The 24052-nt window shown below is 34.8% G+C and overlaps 1 protein-coding gene across 1 annotated transcript in view; it reads right to left on the bottom strand.

Moving 5' to 3' along the window:
* RADX (RPA1 related single stranded DNA binding protein, X-linked) overlaps positions 1 to 24052 on the bottom strand; it is a 61543-nt gene that overhangs the window by 19640 nt on the left and 17851 nt on the right. Inside the window, exons 4-11 of the mRNA XM_061178601.1 lie at positions 21595 to 21703; positions 21302 to 21393; positions 21072 to 21194; positions 18156 to 18260; positions 16849 to 17013; positions 15410 to 15570; positions 14182 to 14342; positions 2071 to 2144 (exon numbers count right to left, since the gene is read on the bottom strand). Of these exons, the coding sequence (XP_061034584.1) occupies positions 2071 to 2144; positions 14182 to 14342; positions 15410 to 15570; positions 16849 to 17013; positions 18156 to 18260; positions 21072 to 21194; positions 21302 to 21393; positions 21595 to 21703 (990 nt within the window). The remainder of the gene's footprint in view (positions 1 to 2070; positions 2145 to 14181; positions 14343 to 15409; positions 15571 to 16848; positions 17014 to 18155; positions 18261 to 21071; positions 21195 to 21301; positions 21394 to 21594; positions 21704 to 24052) is intronic.

Below are 24052 nucleotides of genomic sequence, written 5' to 3'. Positions count from 1 at the left end.
AGGGAAGAGATATGGGGACATATGTATATGTATAACTGATTCACTTTGCTATAAAGCAGAAGCTAACACACCATTCTAAAGCAATTATACTCCAATAAAGATGTTAAAAAAAGAAAGAAAGAAAGATCTCATTCAATAACGTAATATTAAACTTTGAGGAACTAGAAAAAGAGAAAACTAAACCCAAAGTTAAGAAAAAGAAGTAATTATGCTTAGAGTAAATATAAATGAAATAGAGAATAGAAAAAATAATAGAATCTAAGAAACCAAAAGCTTGTCCTATGTAAAGACCAAGAAAATTGATAATCTTTACCTCAACTGACCTTCTCCCCAAGGAGAGAAGACACAAAAACTAAATGCAGAAATGAAAATGTGATTTAGTACAGAAATAAAAATGATTATAATAGAATACTATGAACAATCATACACCAACAAATTAGAAAACCTAGATGAAACAAATTCCTAAAAGCAAAGAAATTACCTAAACTCACTAAAAAAGAAAAGAAAATCTCCACAGACTGATAACAAGAGATTCAAAAGGAAATTAAGAAACCTATTCCAAATATAATAGCAACTAAAAGAATAAAATACCTAGGAATAACTTTAAGCAAGGAGGTGAATGACTTGTGTACTGAACACTACAAAACATTGTTGAAATAAATTAAAGAATGCCTAAAAATGAACAGAAAGAAATCCCATGTTCATGGACTAGAAGAGTTAATATTATTAAGATGTCAATACTATCCAAAACAATCTGCAGACTCAATGCAATCCCTATCAAAATCTCAAAAGCCTATTTTGCAAAAATGGTAAAATGGATCCTTAAATTCACATGGAATTACAAGGAGTCCCGAATGCTAAAGCAATCTTGAACAAGAAGAACAACGTTGGAGGACTCATACACCCCAATTTCAAAACTTGATACAAAGCTACAGTAATCAAAACACTGTGATACTGACATAGGGACATACATATAGACCAGTGGAATAGAATTTGATGTTTAATAAGGGTTCTAATTCAATTCAGTGGGTACTAAGTCAATTCAATTTTTCCTACCCATTGCCCAGGGGATACAGGAAGCTCCTTGATACTTCCCCATGCTGATGGGAATAATTTATCTGGCCCTTAATAACCTTCCAACTTTGTATTAGTTCTACTTCACATGTAAGAGGCCTGTGGTCTGGACTCTCTTCTCCATGTCGTTATTACACCTCAGCCTATGATCATTTGGGCCTCTATCTAGTTCTGAAATGCCCATGAGCAGTTTTAGTTTTAGTTCCTACTCACCACTAAATTTAAATTCTTTTGTTTCTGCCACTTAGGGATTTTTCACTCTTGCTTTCAGCTTGGTTATATATTTATATTATAATGATCTTCCCCTTATTTTCTATCTTTTATTTTTTGGGGGGTATAGTCCAGATCCCTTTGTGGGTTCTTAATCTGTCAGACTGACTAGAAGTCAATCCCCAAATAAGAGTAACTCAAAAAACAAGAAGGATCTAAAGTGCTAAAAAGTCTAGAGAGATGACCCCTTATAACATCTGATTTAAACAAAACCACTCTAAAGATACCCTACCAGAACTAAATTGTGTCATGAAATCACTTCAGAAATGAACCCAAATATTCAAACCAGTCAACCTAACAGCAAAGAAAGGAACTACAACTATATTTTAAGCTTTACCTATATTTACTGTCAAATAAAAATGAAACTTCCTACTTTATTATTCTTCTGTTAATTCAAAATAGTACATTTGAAGAGATGTACTACCAAAGAAACAACTTAATAAGTGCTTAATATAAACAAGCTTATTTATATTTACTTGCACTTTGGTGATGATACCAAATTGTTCTAAATTTGGGACCAGTACTTTTGACAAGGACTTAAGCTAATATAAATAAAAATAGAAACAAAAATAACTAGCTACATATAGTTTAATACAAGTACTTATATTATGCTAGTGGCAGGCATGACCCAAAAATGCAGAATCAAATCAAACAGCAATCTGTATATAACAGTGTTCCATAAAGACTTTATAAATCATCATCATCATCATCGCCAAAGCAACGTACGTTGGAAGATGCTTGGCATGCCTGGTTTATTTCCTTTTGTTTGTGCAGCAGTTTCTGGCTGAGGTACAGGAATTCTACAAAAGATTTAAAAAAAGATAACAAATAGTTAACAAATAGTTATAAAAAGAGACTTGAATGGGAAAAAACTAATTGGTTCCATTCAGAGTTTATTCTAATTCAATACATTTAGAAAATTTATAGGTTTAGTTTCTTAAGGTAATGCATTAGGAATTTAAGGAAAACACATTCAAATTATGAACAAATATCCATACTAACATAATTCAAATACTGCAACAGATTTAAATGTTCTCTTAAGGAGTATTACACAAAAGAAAGTATTCAACTTTATTAAATGTCAACTAAAGATGGATATAAATTTCATTCCCTATGATAGGAATTTAAAAATTTGTCCAATGGCCTATTTTCATCTTTGCTTTGTTCAAATATTCTGGAAAACTATTTGGCCTAACTCTCCAACTTCATTTCAGAGTTTTCTATAAGCCTCATGCTGGTTCAAACCTTCATGTTTTTCTTTCAGCCAGGAAAAACCCTATGCTCCTTTTCCTTTGCCTAGTTAACTCTTCTTCCTCCTTCAACATTTAGCTCAGGCATTATTTCCTATAAGAAGCCAAACTTGATCTCTAGTCAAGGCTCACTGATCCTTGTATATGCTGCCATAGCACCATGAATAAACTTTATCATAGCATTCACCACACTGTATCAAAATTACTGGTTTTTCAATCTGTCTCTTCTACTAGTTTCTACTATAAACTCTACAAAAATATAGACTTTATTTTTTTTGTATCTCCACAGAATATCCACTCAATAACTGTTTATTGAACTGAAAAAAAAGTGAAAAGGGAAGCATCTTATTTTGAAGCTGAGGAGAGAAGCTTGCACTTATAATAAAGACTTCCTTCTTACAAACTTTCAGTATATTTCTATGATGAGCATTTTCTGCTGTTGTATTCCCAAAACTAAAAGCATAAAGCAAAACAGAAGTGTCATGTTGTAGAATGCCACATAATACTGCTCAACTTATTTTATCAATAGATTTGTCTCTTATAATAGTATTCTTTATTTTACTAATGAGTTATTAATGAATACAAAGAACTAGCTTTCATGAATGAAGACTGCATCCATTTCAATATAAAACTCCAGCAAATAAAAACACATTTTATAGTTGCAATTTTAACTTTTTTTCTGAGTATTGAAAAATGGTATTTCTAGAAATTAGTAAACTGAAAACATAAACTCTGAGAGAGATTTAAATAAATTAAAAATAGTTAAATTACATGTATTTTGAGATCATTAAACAGTATGTATACACTTTTAAATACATGGTGTTATAAAGTGATTTTTTATCTGAAATAAATAGAAGAAATAGTTTTCCAAACTCTAACAGCATCATTATATTGTATAGAATTTTTTTAAAGTGGCTTAGGGAATTTTTACTGGAATATACAATCATTCATTTGTATGCCTTAAGTGTCTTAAAGGTGAGGGGCTTCATAACAGAAGTGGAGGTATACAATGTCTACGGGTATCAACTGAGGAAACTGAAAAAAAAAAAGAGATGAAAAATGAAAATATAAGAAGTATAAAAGGATACCTGAGGAAAGAAAGGGAAAAGACGGCTAAAAGAAGAGACAATAACATTACATATGATGGATAGTGGCCAAATATTATAAAAATTGTCAGAGGCAATAAGCTGTACTCTAACTTTTCCCTTTTCACCAACTTACTGACCTTAGATAAAAGTCATATAGATTGTATAGTATGCCATGCCCTCATCTATATAACAGTATTATAGTTAATATTATTGTAGTCTTTCCTACAATACCTTCTGCTTTTCTTAGAAGGAGACACTGATAACGATTTTTAAGGATTCAGATAAACCTGGTATGGTTCATTTTCTATCTTTACGGAGTAAATATTACCAACAGAATGCAAAGAGTAAGTTTTAATGTCCCATTGTTATATTTTATTTCTCAGTGCCAACTTTTGAATGAGTTGATGTATTTTGACTACATTTTACTATCTAACATAGAGCACCACGGTTCACTATCTACCATTTGGATTAAAATGTTCTTTGATACAACCTCTTAAATGGTCATATTTATTACTATCATAAATTGTACAAATGGAAGCCGACCAACAGGTAATACAGATATTGGAGTCAGCAAGCCAGGATTTAAAATACAATGATGTGCCAATAGAGTAACATGCCCAGATTCCACAAGGAGAGGGCACAGAAGCTCCATGTTCCCTCTCAGACCTTTCTCTATGTGTCTCCATTTGGCTATTCCTGATCTGTATTCTTTACAATAAAACTGTGATTGTAAGTATAGTGTTTTTCTGAGTTCTTTGCATCATTCTAGTAAGCTATTGACTCTGAGGGGGACATGGGAACTCCTGAATTTGTAGCCACTTGGTTGGAAGTGAGGGTGGCCTGGGGACCAGCTGAACTGTGGCTAGCATCTGAAGTAAGGTCAATCTCGTGGAGGACTAAGCCCTTAAGAGTCTGATGTTAAGTCTGGGTAGTTAGTATTAGAAATGAATCACAGTATAGCTAATTGGGTTGGAAACCCAACAAGAGCTCAATGAACCTAACTGATAGGTTTAATAGCAGATTGGACATAGTGAAAAAGTAAATGGAGTGACAGGTCCAAACTGAAACATGGAATCAAAAACAAAAATGAAATATGTATATGAATAAAAAAGAATGCAGTGTAAGAAACTTGTTGGTCACAGTTAGAAGTGCTAACATATGTGAAATAGGGATCATGGAAAGAGAGGAAATAATGAGGAAGAAAATATATTTGAAGAGATAATGGCAGATGGTTTTCCAAAACTGATGAAAGATATCAATACACAGATTCAAGAAGCTCAGTAGTATAAAACAAAGAAAACCACTCCTTGGCACATCATATTTAAACAGTTGAAAATCAAAGAGAAAATCTTAAAAGCACTCAGAGAAAAAGGACGCAATATCCTTGAAGGAGCAATTAGAAGACATTAGCCTGATTCTTAATAGAAACAATGAAAGCAATAAAACAGTAGAATCAGACATTTAAAAAAATCTGCAACCTAGTGAAAATATCCTTTTAGAAGTAAAGGTGAAATAAAGATGCTTTTAAACAAACAGAAAGAGAGAATATATCATCAGCAAGCTGTACTGAAATAAATGCTGAGAGGAATTCTTCAGTCAGAAGGAAAATGATCCCAGAGAGAAGCATGAAAATACAAGTAGGAATGAAGAGAACCAAAAACAGTGTGGTTAAATATAACTGAAAGCTAACTGTATAAGAAAAACAATACTAATAATGTCCTACAGAATTTAAAATATATGTAGAATTAAAATACAAGGCAAAAATAATGAAAATGGAGACAAATGGAATTGAAGTGTTCTAAGGATCTAGCATTATCAGAAAATGGTAAAATAATTTGTATTTAACTACAATAAGTCAAGTGTTCAGGTTGTAATTTATAGCGTGACCACTGAAGAATATATACCTATCAAATTAAAAGAGGGGAAATTGAATAATTAAAACTATTTGATTAAGCAAATAGTATAAAAATTGATATAAGCCCCAAATACATATCTTCCTCAACTTATGATGGGGTTAAATCCCAATAAACCCACTGTAAGTTGAAAATACAGTAACTTGAGAATGAATTTAATTCACTTAACCTATCAAACATCATAGCTTAGCCTTGCCTACCTTAAACGTGCTCAGAACACTTACAAAAATAGCCAACACTTTGGCAAAATCACCGAACACAAAGCCAATGTTATAATAAAGTGTTGCATATCTCATGTAATTTATTGAATACTGTATTGAAAGTGAAAAACAGAATGGTTGTCTGGGTACAGAATGATTGTATCAGTTCTTTACCCTTGTGATCGCATGACTGACTGGGAGCTGTGGCTCACTGTCACTGCCCCACATCACAAGAGAGTATAGTACTGCATATCACTAGCCCGGAAAAAGATCAAAATTCGGAATTTAAAGTATGGTTTCTACTGAATGTGTATCGCTTTCGCATCATTGTAAAGTTGAAAAATCATAAGTTGAACAATCATAAGTTGGGGACCATCTGTATCATTAACTCCATTAAAAGTGAATGGAGAGTGATATCAGCATCATGGCAAAGGGAGACGCTCTCTTTGTCTCTCTCCTTCTATCTACTATCAGTAAAACATCCACGACTCAACAAAAGTGCCTCTGCCCAACACACCAGGACACTGGAGAATTCCACATATCTGTACACCTAAAGGTGGGTGGACTAGAACACACAGAGGAGGTGGAACTTGGGGAACAGTGGAGGTGGTACCTGCAATCCTGGTCCGCCAGCCATGGCAACTGAACCTGCAGTCCCAGAAAACCCAGTAGCGACAGGGGAGGCGGTGAATACAACTCTGGCCTCCTGGCTGCAGTGGTGCCCACAGCCACAGATAACTGGGCAGCAGTGGCAGTAGGGTCTGGGACCCTGTCTCTCCAGCTGTGGAGGTGCCCATGACTCTCTTCCCTCGCCCCCTGCTTACAGCGGCAGAGTCCTCAAACCTGACAATACTGAACAGAGCAGAGGTTCCTGTGCCACCTGAGCTATCCCCCATCCTGCAGTGGGAGTGCCTGCAACTCAGGAGGTCCTAAACATGGCAGAATTGTCCACCATCCTGGTGCGCCAGGCAGTGACACCAGCCACACCAGCAGCAGCGTGGCACCAACGACACTGGAGGCATAAGCAGTGACAACTAGGGCACTGGCTGATACCTCTGATGGAGGCGGTGGAAAGTGGAAAGTGCTGACTGTCAAACATAACCAGAGGCAGCTCCGGTAAGAGAAACCAAAAACTTGTGGTACAGCACCACCTACTGGAAGATAAAAGAAGGGCCTAACCTGTTGAATTGTTAGAAACAAGAAAAAAAAAGCTTTACCTAAAGAAGAAAGGTGTTTGCCACTTGAAATGAGCTAGCAGAGGAACAACTCATCAAGCACCATGAAAAACCACAGTAACACTGTACCACAAAAAGAAAATGACAATTCTCCAGAAACCAAACAAAATCACAGAATATTGTGATCTAACTGATAGAAAATTCAAAATGGCTATTATAAAACTCAATGAGCTACAAGAAAACTCAGAAAGTTCAATGAGTTCAGGAATAAAATTAATGAACAAAAGGAATACTTTACCAAAGAGACTGAAACTAAAATGAACTAATCAGAAATTCTGGAGCTGAAGAACTCAGTAAACGAGTTGAAGAATGCATTACAAAGCACTGGAAATAGAGCAGACCACATGGAAGAGAGAATTAGTGAGCTTGAAGACAGAAATATAGAAATGATACAAGTAGAAGAGGAAAGAGAATTAAAATATATTTTTTTAAATGAGTAAATTCTATGAGAGCTAGCTGACCCTTTTAGGAAGGGCAATAGTAGGGTAATGGACATCCCAGAAGGAGAAGAGAGGGAGAAGGGAGCAGAGAGTTTATTTAAAGAAATAATAGCTGAGAATTTCCCAAGTCTGGGGAAGGAAGTGGATATACAAGTCCATGAAGCTAAGAGAAAACCTAATTGCCTCAATGCAAAAAAAGACCTTCTCCAAGACCCCTTATACTAAAACTGCCAAAAGTCAATGACACAGAAAGAATTTTAAAGGCAGGGGGAAAAGGATGGTAACCCACAAAGGAACCCACATTAGGCTATCAGCAGATTTCTTAGCAGAAACTCCACAGGTCAGTGGAGGGAGTAGAATGACATTCTCAAAATACTGAAAGATAAAAACTGCCACCCAAGAATACTCTATCCAGCAAAGTTATCATTCAGATATGAAGGAGAAATAAAGGGTTTCCCAAACAAAGCTGAGGGAGCTCATTAACACTACATCTGCCTTATGAGAAATGTTGAAAGGAACTCTTCTACCAGAAACAAAAAGGCAAAAAAGGACACAGAACTTTGAGTAAGGTAATAAATAGACAGAATCAGAAAACTGTAACTCTATATCAGAATAGGTTTTTGTTTTTGTTTTTTTTAATTTTTTAGGCCATGTCTCATGGCATGTGGGATCTTAGCTCCCCGACCAGGGATTGAACCCGTGCCCCCTGTGTTGGGAGCGCAGAGTCTTAACCACTGGACTACCAGGGAAGTCCCCAGAATAGGTTTTTTAACATTTTACTATAGCATAAAGGTTAAAGGGGAAAAAAGAAGAAAACATAACTATAGCTACTTCACTTTGGTAACAAACTCACAACATAAAGAGGGGTAATTTGAGAAACAAAAACACCAACAGGGATGAGGAAAAGGACGTAACCTATATAGGTAAATGAAGATAAGATGCTATCAGCAGAAAAGGAACTATTTTATCTATGAGATGTTGTATACAAACCTAATACATAAAACATAAATCTAAAGCAGAGACAGAAAACATAAAAAAAAGAGGAAACTGAGAAAAACATCATAGAAAACCACCAAACCAAAATGGTAGATTGAAATACAAGGAAAAAGAAACAATGGAGATATAGAGCAACGAGAAAACAAAAGAATAAATGGCAGTACTAAGTCCTCATCTATCAATAATCACCCTAAATGTAAATGGATTGAATTCACGAGGCAAAAGACAGAGTGGTTGGATGGATTAAAAAACAAGACACAATTATATGCTGCCTCCAGGAGACTCATCTCGGCTCTAAGGACAAACATAAACTCCAAGTGAAGGGATGGAAGATGATGCTTCAAGCAAATTGCAGCCAAAAGAAAGCAGGTATAGCCACACTCACATCAGACAAAATAGACTTCAAGCCAAAAAAGGTAACAATAGACAATGGACAGTATATAATGATAAAGTGGACAATTCATCAAGAAGATATAACAGTGATTAATATATATGCACCTAACATTAGGACCACCAAAATACAGAAAGCAATTATCAACAGATTTAAAAGGAGAAATTGACAACAACACAATAATAGTAGGGAACTTTAACATCCCACTTACATCAATGGATAGATCATTCAGACAGAAAGTCAACAAAGAAACAGTAGCCTTAACTGAAATATCAGACCAGATGGATTTGTATAGAACATTCCATCCAAATGCTGCAGAAAACACATTTTTCTCAAGTGCATGGGAAACTTTCTCAAGGACAGACCATATATTGGAACCCAAAACAACTCTCAATAAATTTTAAAAGATTTGAAATCATATCTTTTCAAAAGTATCTTTTCTGATCAAAATAGTATGAAACTAGAAACCAACTACAAGAAGAAAGCTAAAAAAAATCGCAAATGTGTGGACACTGAACAACATGCTAATGAACAACTATTGGGTCAGTGACGAAATCAAAGGAGAAATCAAAAAATACCTGACAACAAATCCAAATGAAAATTCAACAAAGCAAAATCTAAGGGATGCAGCAAAAGTGGTACTAAGATGGAAGTTTACAGCAATACAGGCTTACCTCAAGAAACAAGAAAAATACCAAATAAATAATTTAACCTTACATCTAGAGGAAGTAGAAAAAGAAGAACAAATGAAGCCCAAAGTCAGTAGATGGAAGGAAGTAATAAAGATCAGACCAGAAATAAATGAAATAGAGACTAAAAACAAAAAACTATAGAAAAGATCAATCCAACAGAGCCAGTTCTCTGAAAAGATAAACTTGAGAAACCTTTAGCCAGACTAAGAAAAAAAGAGAAGACTCTGATAAATAAAATCAAAAATGGAAGAGGAGGGACTTCCCTGGTGACGCAGTGGTTAAGAATCCGCCTGCCAATGCAGGGGACATGGGTTTGATCCCTGGTCCGGGAAGATCCCACATGCCACAGAGCAACTAAGCCCGTGCGCCACAACTACTGAGCCTGTGCTCTAGAGCCCGTGCTCCGCAACAAGAGAAGCCACTGCAACGAGAAGCCCGCGCACTGCAATGAAGAGTAGCCCCCACTCGCCGCAACTAGAGAAAGCCCGCACACAGCAACGAAGACCCAAGGCAGCCAAAATAAATAAAAATAAATTTAAAAAAAAATGGAAGAGGAGAAATAACAACAGATACCACAGAGATACTAAGGCTTGTAAGAGAATATTACGAAACAGTTATATGCCAACAAATTGAACAACCCAGAAGAAATGGACAAGTTCTTAGAATCATACAACCTTCCAAGACTGAATCAAGAAGAAATAGAAAATCTGAATAGACTGATCACTAGTAAAGTGATTGAAACAGTAATCAAAAACCTCCCCCCAAAACAAAAGTCCAGGACCAGACAGCTTCACAGGTGAATTCTACCAAACGTTCAAAGAGGATTTAATACCTATCCTTCTCAAACTCTTCCAAAAAATTGAAGAGGAGGGAACGCTTCCTAATTTTAAATGTCCATATCACCTAAAGCAATTTACAGATTCACTGCCGTCCCTATCAAAATCCCAAAGGCATTTTTCACAGAAATAGAACAAAGAATTCTAAAATTTATTTGGAACCAAAACAGACCGCGAATAACCAAAGCAATCATGAGAAAAAAGAACAAAGCTGGAGGTATCATACTTCCTGATTTCAAACTATATTACACAGCTATAATAATCAAAACAGCATGGTATTTGCAGAAAAACTGATACATAAATCAATGAAATAGAATTGAGATATCAGAAATAAACTCATATATAAATGAACAATTAATTTATAACAAAGGAGCAAAGTACATACAGTGGGGGAAGGAATCTCTTCAATAAATGGTGTTGGGAAAACTGGACAGCCACATGCAAAAAAATGAAAATGGACCATAATCTCACACCACACACAAAAATCAACTCAAAATGGGTAAATGAATTGAATGTAGGCCCTGAGACCATAAAACTCCTAGAAGACGACACTGGCAGTATGTTCTTTGACATCGGTCTTAGCATAATCTTTCTAGGTAGGTCTCCTCAGGGAAGGGAAACAAAACCAAAAATAAACACAAATGGGACTACATCAAACTAAAAAGCTTCTGCACAGCAAAGGAAACCATTAATAAAATGAAAAGACAACCTACCAAATGAGAGAAGATATTTGCAAATCACATATCCCATAAAGGGTTAATATCCAAAATATATTAAAAAACTAATACAACTCAGCCTCAAAAAACCAAACAATCTGATTAAAAAATGGGCAGAGGACCTGAACAGACATTTTTCCAAAGAAAACATACAAATGGCCAACAGGCACATGAAAAGATGTTCAACATCACTAATTATCAGGGAAATGCAAATGAAAACCACAGTGAGATATCACCTCACACCTTCACACCTGTCAGAATGGCTATTATCAAAAAGACAACAAATAACAAGTGTTGGTGAGGATGTGGAGAAAAGGGAACACTCCTACATTATTGGTCGGAATGTAAATTGGTGCAGGCACTATGGAAAACAGTATGGAGATTCCTCAAAAAATTAACAGAACTACCATATCATCCAGCTATCTCACTTCTGGGTATTTATCCAAAGAATACGAAAACACTAATTTGAAAAGATATATGCACCCCTATGTTCTCAGCAGCATTATTTGCAGTAGCCAAGATATGGAAACAACCTAAGCCCATCAACAGATGGATGGATAAAGATGTGATATATACAATGGAATACTCCTCAGCCATAAAAAAGATGAAATCTTGTCATTTGTGACAACATGGATGGACCCTGAGGTTATTATGCTAACTGGAATAAGTCAGACTGGGAAAGACAAATACTGTATGATCTGTCTTATCCGTAGAATAAAAAAAAGAGAGGCAAAAAGTGTTTATTTTTTTGTAATTCCCCATTTTAAACTCACGTTCAATTAGTCCATGCTGAGCACGGCAGATAAGAGAGCTTCCGTTATGGGTTGAATTGTGTCCCCTCAAAATTCATGTTGAAGTCCTAACCACCAGTACCTTGGAATGTGACCTTATTTAGATATAGGGTCACTGAAGATGTAATTAGTTAAGATGAGGTCATGTTGGATTAGGGTGGGCCCCTAGTCCAACATGACTGATGTCCTTATCAAAAGGGGAAATTTGGACACAGATACAGATTGGAGTGATGTTTCTACAAGCCAAGGAAAGCCAAAGATGGCTAGCAAACCACCAGATGCTAGGGGTGAGGCATGGGGCAGATTCTTCCTCACAGCCCTCAAAAGGAATCCACCCTGCTGACATCTTGATTTTGGACTTACAAAGCTGTGAGACAAATTTCTATAGTATAAGCCAAACAGTTTCTGGTACTTTGTTATAGCAGCCCTAGAAAATTAATAGATTTTGGTACCAGGAAGTGGTGTGCTGCTGTAACAAATACATAAAAACGTGGAAGTGGCTTGGAATTGGGTATTAAGTGCAGGCTGGAAGAGTTTTGAGGTGCATAACAGAAAAAACCTAGATAGCCTTGAAGAGAATGTTGGTAGAAATATGGATTTTGAAGGAGAATCTGTTGAGGGCGCAGAAAGAAAAGAGCTGTAGAGAAAGTTTCTGCAGTCTTAGAGAATACACTCATTGTCATGAACAGAACTAGAAATATGAGTGTAAAAGGTGCTTCTGGTGAGGTCTCAGACAGAAATAAGGAATGTGTTATTGGAAACTGGATGAAAGATAATCCTTGATATAAAGTGGCAGAGGACATGGCTGAATTGTGTTCTGTTGGATGGAAAGTGAAACTTGTATGTGATGAACTTGCATATTTAGATGAAGAGATTTCTAAGCAAAGTATTGAAGGCACAGCCTGGTTTCTCCTTGCTGCTTATAGTAACATATGAGAGGGGAGAGAAAAGTTGAAAAGGGAATTGTTAAGGAAAAAAGAACCAGAATTTCAATACTTGGAAAATTCTAAGTCTATCCATATTGCAAAACATAAGAAAGCTTGCTTTGGAAAGAACACTAAGGGCATTGCTAGATAACCATTTGCCCAAGAGACTGTGATTTGTGGATCCAGTCAACCATCTCAGTAGGCATGCTGTTAGCTTTGACTGAAAGAAACATAGGTGGGAAGAAACGAAGGAATGCAATTCCATCGGACTTCTGGGATTCTGCAGTCAGGAAATGAGCTGCTAGAGATATCCAGCTGTGATCAAGTATTATCCTTCAAGAAAAGGGAAAAATGACCCTGAGGGTGAGGCCATTTCCTCAGTTCTAGAGGGCAGGGACACCTCCTCAATTCTAGAAGCCAGGGCCACCTTCCCAGTTCCAGAGTGCAAGACCACCACTCAGTGCTAAGGGGGTGGGGCTGCCATCCCAGTGGGCCCAGAGGACACAGTATTCTGCCAGGGAGGATAATTCTGGGGCCTTAATGCCAAATGGAATTTGCCTAATTAGGTTTCAACAAGGTTTCTATGATCCATAACTCCCTTATTTCCAGTTTCTCCCTTTTGAAATGGGAATACCTGTCCTATGTCTGTCCCACCATTGTATTTTGGACAGAATGAAACATGTCTAGTTTCATAGGTTCACAGATGGAAAAGAATTTTGCCCCAGGATGAATTACCCTGCATCTCATCCATACATGATTTATATGATATTTAGGACTTAGAGTTGATGTTGGTATAGATTAAGACTTTTGGGGATGTTGTGATGGGATGAATGTATTTTGCATGTGAGAAGGACATGAATTTTTAGAGGGCAGACTGTTATGGATTGAATTATGTCCCCACCAAATATCACTGTGACTACCAATATGTAACCAATTACATCTTCAATGACCCTAAGAATATGACTTTATTTGGTTGCAATTGGTTTAGATGAGTTCATACTAAAGTAGACCAGTACTCCAGAGTGGGTCCCTAATCCAGTATGGCTGGTGTCCTTAAAGAAAAATTTGGACACATATGCACACAGGGAGAATGCCACATGAAGATGAAGGCAGAGATTGGGGTGATACTTCCATAAGCCAAGGAATGCTAAAGATTGCCACTAAACCACTAGAAGCTAGGGGAAATGCATGGAACAGATTCTTCCTCATAGCCCTCAGAGGGAACCCACTCTGCCTATATCTTGGTCTTGGACTTTGGCAGCCCTAGAAAACTAATACAACTTCTAGTAGAATTGCTCATTTTACAGGATAGAAACAAATTAAAAAGTATATGCCATGTATATACGTAATACAAATGACTTACGGTCCTTGTAGAGTTCTTTTTTTCTTGGGAGGGCTCAAACTTGCAGATGTAGTATGACAACACTGAGAACTCACAGGACCATCATCTTGAGGTTTTCCATCTCTTTCTTGACTTTGACTTTCTCTTCTAGCTGCTTGGGATGTTGAGGGTCGGTTAACATTCTAAAACCAAAAATTTGAAGAAAACGTTCAAAACTGATTCACAAACATTATTTCTCTCTTAAAAGACTCTATAATTTTAGTTTACCCATTTTTCATAACTTAAGAGTTGTGACAAAACTTTGCAATCGTAACAATGCTTTTATAAAGTTGATTTATCTTAATCCATCTGCTATTAAAATATTTTAATAAAAGTCCTTCTTATACTAGTATAACTGTAAAGCTGGATTAGATGCTTATTTCCGTAAGAACAGTAATCTTAGAAATAACTTTTATCTCCTTAGGTAGGTTTATTCCTAGGTATTTTATTCTTTTTGTTGCAATGGTAAACGGGAGTGTTTTCTTAATTTCACTTTCAGATTTTTCATCATTAGTATACAGGAATGCAAGAGATTTCTGTGCATTAATTTTGTATCCTGCTACTTTACCAAATTCATTGATTAGCTCTAGTAGTTTTCTGGTAGCATCTTTTGGATTCTCTATGTATAGTATCATGTCATCTGCAAACAGTGACAGCTTTACTTCTTCTTTTCCGATTTGGATTCCTTTTATTTCTTTTTCGTCTCTGATTGCTGTGGCTAACACTTCCAAAACTATCATGGAAAAATTAACTTATTTGTCTTGATTTTCCCTAGATTCTAGAAGTGGCCTCTTCTGTAGCATTTATCCTACAAGAGTCATTGCTACCTCTTATAGAACCTGGGTAGAACTGCCACGACTGACAATAGAGCTAAAAACTCCCGGTGGGAGTGTGCCTATACCTTTGGCCTAGACAAAAGGAAGGAAAAAAACATAACCATATATACCACATGGAAATTTAAATAAAGACAATCATGATAGGCTCATATTACACAGAAAACACAAACAAGATACCAAGTTTTGAGGGCAGCCCAGACTGCTCCAAAATAAATGACATAAAAAGGAAACAAACTAAAAATGATTTTTTTCCTTTTAGGTTTACATCATTAAGAGTTAATACATGTGAGTTCTGAATGAAATTTACAAGATACCAGTTGTGATTATAAACACAGTGCTTTCAGAGATATACTATTAATTCTCTGGCACCATACCCGTAGTGTTTCAGATGCTGAGGCACTTTCAGTTGCACCGCTATAGGGGACATACTTTATAACAGTAATTATCCCCTGAATTGCAATGCGCTTTTTTTCCCTATACTGCAAGTCTTCAATCTCCTTCCTCACTTCACTTATAGCTGTGAAGAACGACTCAACTGCAAAAGAGTAATTCCAAGGAAACTGTAAGTTTTAAAGAACTGAAATGACAAAAATAAGAATTAGATTTGCAATGTAATTTTACAACATGAAAATTATAAACTTGCTACATAACTTAAATATGTGAGACTTTGTGTTTATATTTGGCAACCCCTTATGTAATTTCGGTAAAATTGGCAAAACACATTTGTCAGTTAAATTGTGATACAGCCTTCTAGTCTGGTGTCTTAATTTGAAACAGAAATTTTACATATTGAACATAATTTATATATCATACTTCAAACTATAAAGTGTTGCCTAGCCACTGCATAGAAACACACATTTTGTTTAATATTTTCTGTATTCTATATGCTATTTATAGCATATACTACATATTGCTGGCATTATGAAGTACAGGAGGGTGTCAATATTTAGATGATGATTGCTGGCATTATGAAGTACAGGAGGGTGTCAATATTTAGATGATGATAGGTCAGTATTTCAAAGTTTCTCTTTTTTCCAAAACCATGCATTATCCCATAGCTTTTCAAAAATAATATAATTATGTTAAAGTTTTCAAGCTTTTCAAAAATAATATACTTATGTTAAAGTTTTCAACTGTCATATCTTAATTCTACTAAAATAATGTTAGGCCTCTCATTAATACTTATTCTGAATCTCACTGATTTTGGTATCATTTTTATTTAAAGGTAGAGCTCAATTGTGTTATATCCAATACACAGTTGGCCCTCCATATCCACAGGCTTTGCAAACCTGCGGATATAAAGGGCCTACTGTATTCATTGTACTGAGCCATTTTATATAAGGGACTCGAGCATCTGCAGATTTTGGTATCCATGGAGGCTCCTTGAACCAATGCCCTGCGGACACTAAGGGATGTCTATATATCATTCCACAAGAGTGGCCTAATACAGCTGTCAGTACCTTGGTATCAAATTGTCCAGTGTCTCCTCTGATATCTTTAGTCTAAGTAGTGTTATAGGAGTTGGGATCTACCAACTCAGATTTGATCTCAATGAGCTTAAATCAAGATATTACCTCCATTTAGTCATAGTCTATTTAAACTCCTTCTTTTCTTGCAGTCTAATAAAATCAAAATATTAACCTTTGTGGGGCATGATATATGTTTTTAGATCTTGATAAAGATCAAATTATTACCAGTGAGTGTTGCTACACTTTGGCTCACTCCCATTAAAGAATAAAGATGACTAACTGATATGGCATATACCATACATATCACATATAAACATATAAGGGACTAGCAATTACATCAGTACCTTTAACAGAAATATTATACTTCGAAAATGTTTCTGGCACTGGTGGATAGGGGTAATATCCACCAATAACAGTGTTCTTCAATTCCCCAGAATCGGTCTTTGTTTTAATCCACTGAATAAAGTTTTTTACCTTGGTATTGTTGGTATACGGCTGGCCTCTATGACCTTCTTGCAGGAAGGGTAAAGTGCAAAAATATGAGGAATAATAGAAAAAAAAAAAAGACAACTCACTGTAATAAACACCTGGACTTTTTTGAGTATAAAAACAGTTTAATATAAAATCATTCTTATAGCACCAAGAAAAGAAGTTAACTTATTCACTATGTAGCAGATAATTATACTGAATATGCATATGAAAATTATCAGTTAACAAATCCTAAGTCAAGAAGGAAATCAGACATATTAGTTTACGTGGACTAAACTGTAACTGTCTACAGGACACCGAAAAGCCAGAAGAAAAAGAAAACTAATAGTCTGGCTTTTGCTAACTATCCAACTGGTTAGCATCTTCTTAGAACATTGATTATGTTTTAACCTGAAGGTATGACATCATGTATTAACTAAATTGCCTGTGAATATAGCTCAGCATTTAAGTTCATGTTTTAGAAACATACTTAAAAGTGTCATTCACATCTGATATTATTAGTATATATTAGATCTGATAGTATTCATGTTTATAAAATGAGGTATGGACAAAGATGTGTGTTACATCCTTCCTAGGACTCTTCTTTTGACAAATTTCCTAATTACCAACATGGTAGCATTCTAGTAAATACATCATTCCATAGTACTCCCTCACTCATCTGAAAACTTTTATCTTTATTATTTTGCCCCCCTTATCCGAGGCAATAGAGAAAAATAGTATACTTGTAGATAAGTAGTGAGACTTTTCTTGCTATATAAGTAAAATGCGAGATCTGGGGACCAAAATTTAATGCACATTTTTGTCTTATTTAATATTTAAAAACTGTTGTTAATTGAATCCATATTGTGATACAGGGCCCAACAGTCTTCAATCTATGAAGCAATTTATGATTATCTAACTTCTCACGTCAAGCAGGAATTAAAGTTAACCAAAGGACATAAACAAAATTCTTCAGTAAGTCACAAAATCATTGCTCTAACTGTAAATAATCTGGAAGCAATAGATTTCATAGGCTAAATATTCTTTCTTAAACCATTCTTATAGTGAGAAAGGAGTTCAAAATAAAGCTATCTTGTGGTTGAATCTTATAACAGAAAAGTTAATTTAATGAAGAGAAAATACATTAGATTTCCAATAAAGTATATACAAAGAAAATGCTCACCAGTAATAAACATGCGACTCTCATTTGTAGTAGTGAGGTAAAGCAGTTTAGGTACTTGAGTGTCATTTCTGACAACTTTCAACTGTGTACACATGAAATGTGCCACTGTAGAAAATGAAAACACTTATGAAATTATTTCTGCATTTCAAATGGGAATACCAAGATCAGGATTTAACGGAGTGCTTCTCAAAGTTTAATGAACTGAGGAATCACCTAGGACAATTGTTAAAATGCAAATTCAGATTAAAGTAGTTTTAGTGTAGGGCCTGAGATTTTCCACCGCTAATGAGCTCCTGGGTGATACTAGTGCTGCCAGTCCTTTGACCACACTTGGAGCAACAAAGATCTAACACTTAACCTTTTCCTTTAAATAAAGGATCTAACACTTAACTTTTCCTTTAGAAAGTACAACAGCCGCACCTAACTGAAGTCACTGCTTGCTGGACAGTTGAAGACTGCAAGAGTCTTTCTAATTGGCCACACAACTGAATGTGAATAGTTATTTCCTACAGAGAAAAAAGCTGAGTTCCTCCATGATGCTTCCACTGATTAACCCAATCTAACACTGATCCCTGAATTACTCTGACTCCTTCCATCAGATAGGGCTACACAATATTAATTTGAATTTGCTTATGCGAGTGTTTTACTTGTGTTTATCTTAATTAGACTTTAAGCCTCAAGGAGAGGGCTTATACCACCTATTATTTTGTTTGCCTTGCTAACCAACTGGATAGACTAAAAAGAATTCCTGAAAATGAGATTATAATGTCTTCAGACCAACTACTTTCAAAAGGTATCAACTGTTTTCAACTATCAGGTTATTTAGGTAAAGTTTACTTATCCAACAATATTTTTAAAATTTTAACTCACTGCATGCCAAAACATTTACGGTCTTCAAATTAGGAAATAAAGAAATAAATATAAATACTCGTAATTTCATATCAACAGTAAGCTCTCATTTGAGAATAAATATTTCCCTAGAGCATGATAATATCTATAAATTTGTTTCCTGTATCTCACATTTACTAGTTCTTTATTTTGTAGCAATGAAAATAAAGAAAATCTGTTCAAATGACCAAGAATAATTCTCTTGATTTATATCACTTTTCCTTTAATTCAAAAACTGTACAAAGATGTGAGTATTCATGATTAAAGACGTTGATATAAGAATACTAAAGAAACCTCTAATTCTAATTTCATGGTTGTTAAAAATCAGACATTTGGACCTAACACCTTCTGGCTGTTTGACATCCCTCTGGACCTTTGTTTCCTCACCCGTAAATTTGTAAAAACATCACCTGTTTAAAAGGTAACTGGGAGTACAAAATGAGATAATATCTATGAGCAACTGATATATAGTAAACGCTCAAAATTACTTCCCCTTAGTTCTTCACTTTCCTTAGTCAAAAGTAAACAAGATGCCCTACTACCAAAGGATTCTGGTATTATTCCAGAAGACCCTTGGTCATGTTCCCCTTCATAGGCCTGAAGCCCCCTTAATACTCACCATTTATTTTATGATTTTTTTCCTTCACTCTTGGTCAAAAGATGAAAATGAATTGTGATTATTGTCAACTATTGTACTAGAGTAAATCTCACCAAGGTCCATACAAACCTTTCTTAAAAGATATATTTCACATTTTCACAAGAAACAGAACGTGCATGGATGGCAACATTTCTGTGAAAAATCGTTATCCAAAACCTGTGTCAGTTTGTTGTTTAAAGTGGCTACAAAGAGAGAGGGACCTGGCCCTAAAGCCCATCTAAATTGTTATCAGGGATCATCACAACCAATCATCTGTGCCCTGAGAGAAGTTATATGAAAGGTCATGGCCCCACTTACCTTGGAAGCCCATGCCTTGGTTTTGGCCAAAACTCTCTTTCTGCTCTCTCCTCCAATAAGAGTTGGGGTGATGTTCAGTTCTACTCATATATATTTAAAAAATTTAATCTCACAAGCAGAGGGTGGATTCTAATGAGGTACTATCCGAATGGTGTGTAATACTGTTTTACAACAGAGAATAAAGCGGTAGCAGAACAGCCCTGTATATAGTCTCTAGGTCTCCTGATATTCTACAGTTTCTATCTTGTTGCTCATTAAAAAAAAATACATGTAGTCAAGATTGGGAATTTCCCCAATGTTGGCAAGCACTTAACAATCAGTATTTTATTCACATAATCATTTGGAAAATAGGAAAATAGCACACCAATACCTAAAATAGCTTTATGTTACAAATTCAAATAAGGAAAAATTCACTGAAGTTGTTAAAAAGTATTAGATATACTTTTATCCTTATCATAGTAGATCTGAAGACTAACTTGTTATATAAAACACATAATAGGACATACTTAAAATGTCTTCAAATAAATAAAAGTAGTGGAAAAAATCAACACCAAATTAAGTAAAATATTGACCAGCTGGTATAACACCACCAACCTAATATTAATTCCATACTCAAATGATATCATACTTACCACTGTCATTATTTAATTACACAGTATGCCAATCCTCTACTACTTAATTCTACATTAGTAAAGCCTTCATTGTGTTTAATGGGGTCTACTAGGTCAATTTCCAAATGGATACAAAGGAAACAGACTATGTTTTAGTTTCACTGAATTTTAAGTTTTTATGTCTAAAATGCTAAAAATGGGAATTGATAAGAGCACCTGTTTTCTGAAAAACTAGTTTCAATCCCAAATTAATTCTGAATAGAAAACCAGAAGGTGGTTAATATCTGTTAATACCAATTATAATATTAATATAGAAAAAACTTAAACATGCTATCAGACTGCTTGAATTTGCTAACTCAATATCATGGCATTCTGTAAGTAAGTCAGTATACTCTATCATTTTTTTTAAGTTAATGCCCCCACTTCCAAAAATAAAATGATAAAAATACTGAAACTGAGTACTTGGGTAAATATTTTCAAAGACTTCTGGCTGAGATGTAGAAAACAGTTCCACTATAAATGGTTGTTCGGAAGTCCCATCAGCAATGTGAATCCAGCGATATGACCAAAACTCTTCACGGCTTTCTATATGGATAGAATGTTAGAATAAATGAAGGTAACTGATTATGCACATATGAACACAGAATTATTCACTGAAATACTTTTTATGACTTTCAGTATCAAAAGCTTACCCTTCTTTTTTGACCGCTGGACTCTTCCTACATAAACTAAAACGCCAATAACATCACAGATACTATTTTGTGGCATATCATCCAGTTCTGATCTAAAAAAAGCAAAATTATTAAATAGATATTGTATTTTTAAACAGTGAAAAAGCATTCTACAAATATGACTGTGAAAATGCACATCTATCTAACTGTTACAGCATAATTTTGGGTAGATTCTGAGCAAATTACAATACATTGTTTCAGTTAACTAACATCGAAAATTAATATTTGAGATATTTTACAAGAAGCTATTTTACCTTGTGATAAAACGGTAGTTTAATTTTGGCAATCTCCATTCTGGTTTCACCTGCTCTTCTGGAATGATAATTATATTAGTTGGAGGATCTCGAAGGTTCAGGCAGATTTCTGAAAAACAAATATATTACTTTAGTATGATATTTAATACATATAAAATAATATACGCATATAAATCACACAGCAAAAAATAGATTGAACACTTTTGAGCCCACCACTAAACCTAACAACTAGATCATTATCAATAGCTTTCTTCTACCTATTCCGACATTATCACATCCACTTATCTCCCCAACTAAAGGTTAACCATACCTTAAATTTTGTGTTTCATCATATACTTAATTTAAAAAAGTTTTTTTTTATCACTTACGTGTTCTTGCCCAAATAGTATACTGTTTGAATTTCTTTGTTTTTGAACTTTAAATGAATGGAATTTTACCATAATGCAGTATTCTAGGGCTACTTTTTTCACTTAACTTTATGGTCCTAAAATTCATCCATGCAGCTGCATGTAGCAATTTTTTTCTCATTTCTACTGCTGAATAATGTTCCAGAGTGTTGATATACTACAATTTTATTTACTCTTTATCGTATTGCTGGGCATCTGGATTATTTCCAGCTTTTGTTGTTACAAACATGGTCACTATGAGCTTTTTCCTACATATCTCCTTGTACACACAGGCAAAAGCTTTCTAAGGTATTATATCCAGGAGGGAAACCCTGGATTGTAAAATATGCAAATGTCCCACCCTATAGGATAATTTCAAACTATTCTAAAGTAGTATTTATTATTTATTTATTAATATTAATAAATATTTACTAATATTTACTAATATTTACTGAATATTAAATATTTATTTAAACTATTAACAGTTCCAGCAGTGATGTGCAAGAATTCCCACTGAGCCACATCCTCTCCAAATTTTGGTACTGTTAAAATTTTTTTTTTTTTGGCCTCACCATGCGGCATGCGGAATCTTAGTTTCCTGACCAGGGATCGAACTTGTGTCCCCTACAGTGGAAGTGCAGAGTCTTAACCACTGGACCGCAAGGGAAATCCCTAAATTTCTTATTTTTTATCAGTCTAATGACAGAAAATGACAATTTGCTGTGGTTTTATTTTGCACTTCCCTTATTACTAATTATGTTCAACAACATTTCATATACCTATGGTTCATTCATGCATCCTCTTCTGTGAAATACTTGTTCATATTTTTGCCCATTTTTCTACTGGATTGTCTTTCTCTTATTTATTTGTATTACTTCTTTATATATACGTTGAATACTACTCCCTTGTTGATTATACCATTGCAAATATCTTCACCCAGTTTTTGGATTGTTTTTTCATTTTGGGGGGCTGTCTCTTGATGAACAAAAGTTCTTAATTTTAATGTAGTTAGGTTTATTAATCTTTCTTTTATGGCTACCATTTCTGTGTCCTATCCAAAAAATCCTTCCTTATCTCAAAGTCAAACAGACACTTTCTATAAGTTCTTCTAAAAGTTTCGCCTTTCACATTTAAGTATTTGATATACCTGAAATTTATTTTTATACGGTATGAGTTAGGGATATAATGTCATTTTTTTCTCATATAAAATCAATTGTCTCAATACTATTTACTGAATGGCTCTTCCTTCCTTGATGATTTGCACAGCACATCTGTTGTATATCAAAATTTTATACGTCTAGGGCTGTTTCTTGACTTTGTATTATGATTTGCTGGTCAGTTTGTCTATATCTATACCAATACTACATGGTTATACTTTATAATAATTCTTGATATTTGTAGGACAAGTCCTCATTCCCTCTTCAGCCCCTTATTCTTTTTCTTCAGAGATGTCCTAACTATTCTTGATAATTATGTGCTTCCATATAAATTTTAGAATCAGTTTGTCAGTTCCAGAAAAAAAAATCCGATGGAATAGCACTAAATTTATAGATCAATTTGGGGGAACTTGACATACTTATGAAACTGAGACTAACCTCCTGCCTGGGAACACGGGATATTTCTCCATTTATTTAGGGACTCTTTAGTATCTTTCAAAAAGTATTAAAATATTCTCCAAATAGGTCTTACATATCTTCTGTTAGATTTATTTCTAGATACTTTATAGTTATTTTTGACAAGGTAAATTATGTTTTTAAAATTATAATTTCTAACTCTTTGTTACTGGAGTGTACAAAATCAACTGACTTTGGTATATTGCTGTTACAGCTAGCTTTGCCAATATCTTATTTTTCTCTCTCTCTCTTTTTTTTTTTTGGCCGCACCATGCAGCTTGTGGGATCTCACTTAGTTCCCCGACCAGGGATTGAATCTGGGCCCTCGGCAGTGAGAGTGCATAGTCCTAACCACTGGACTGCCAGGGAATTCCCTATTTTTTTCAGTTTTATTGAAGTCTAGTTGATTTACAATATTGTGTTAGTTTCAGGTATATAGCAAAGTGGTTCAGCTTTATT

Source organism: Eubalaena glacialis, chromosome X (genome assembly GCF_028564815.1).
Source record: "Eubalaena glacialis isolate mEubGla1 chromosome X, mEubGla1.1.hap2.+ XY, whole genome shotgun sequence".
Lineage (NCBI taxonomy): Eukaryota > Metazoa > Chordata > Mammalia > Artiodactyla > Balaenidae > Eubalaena > Eubalaena glacialis.
The sequence above is the reverse complement of the archived record's forward strand: the minus strand, read 5'-3'. Positions and strand labels throughout refer to the sequence as shown.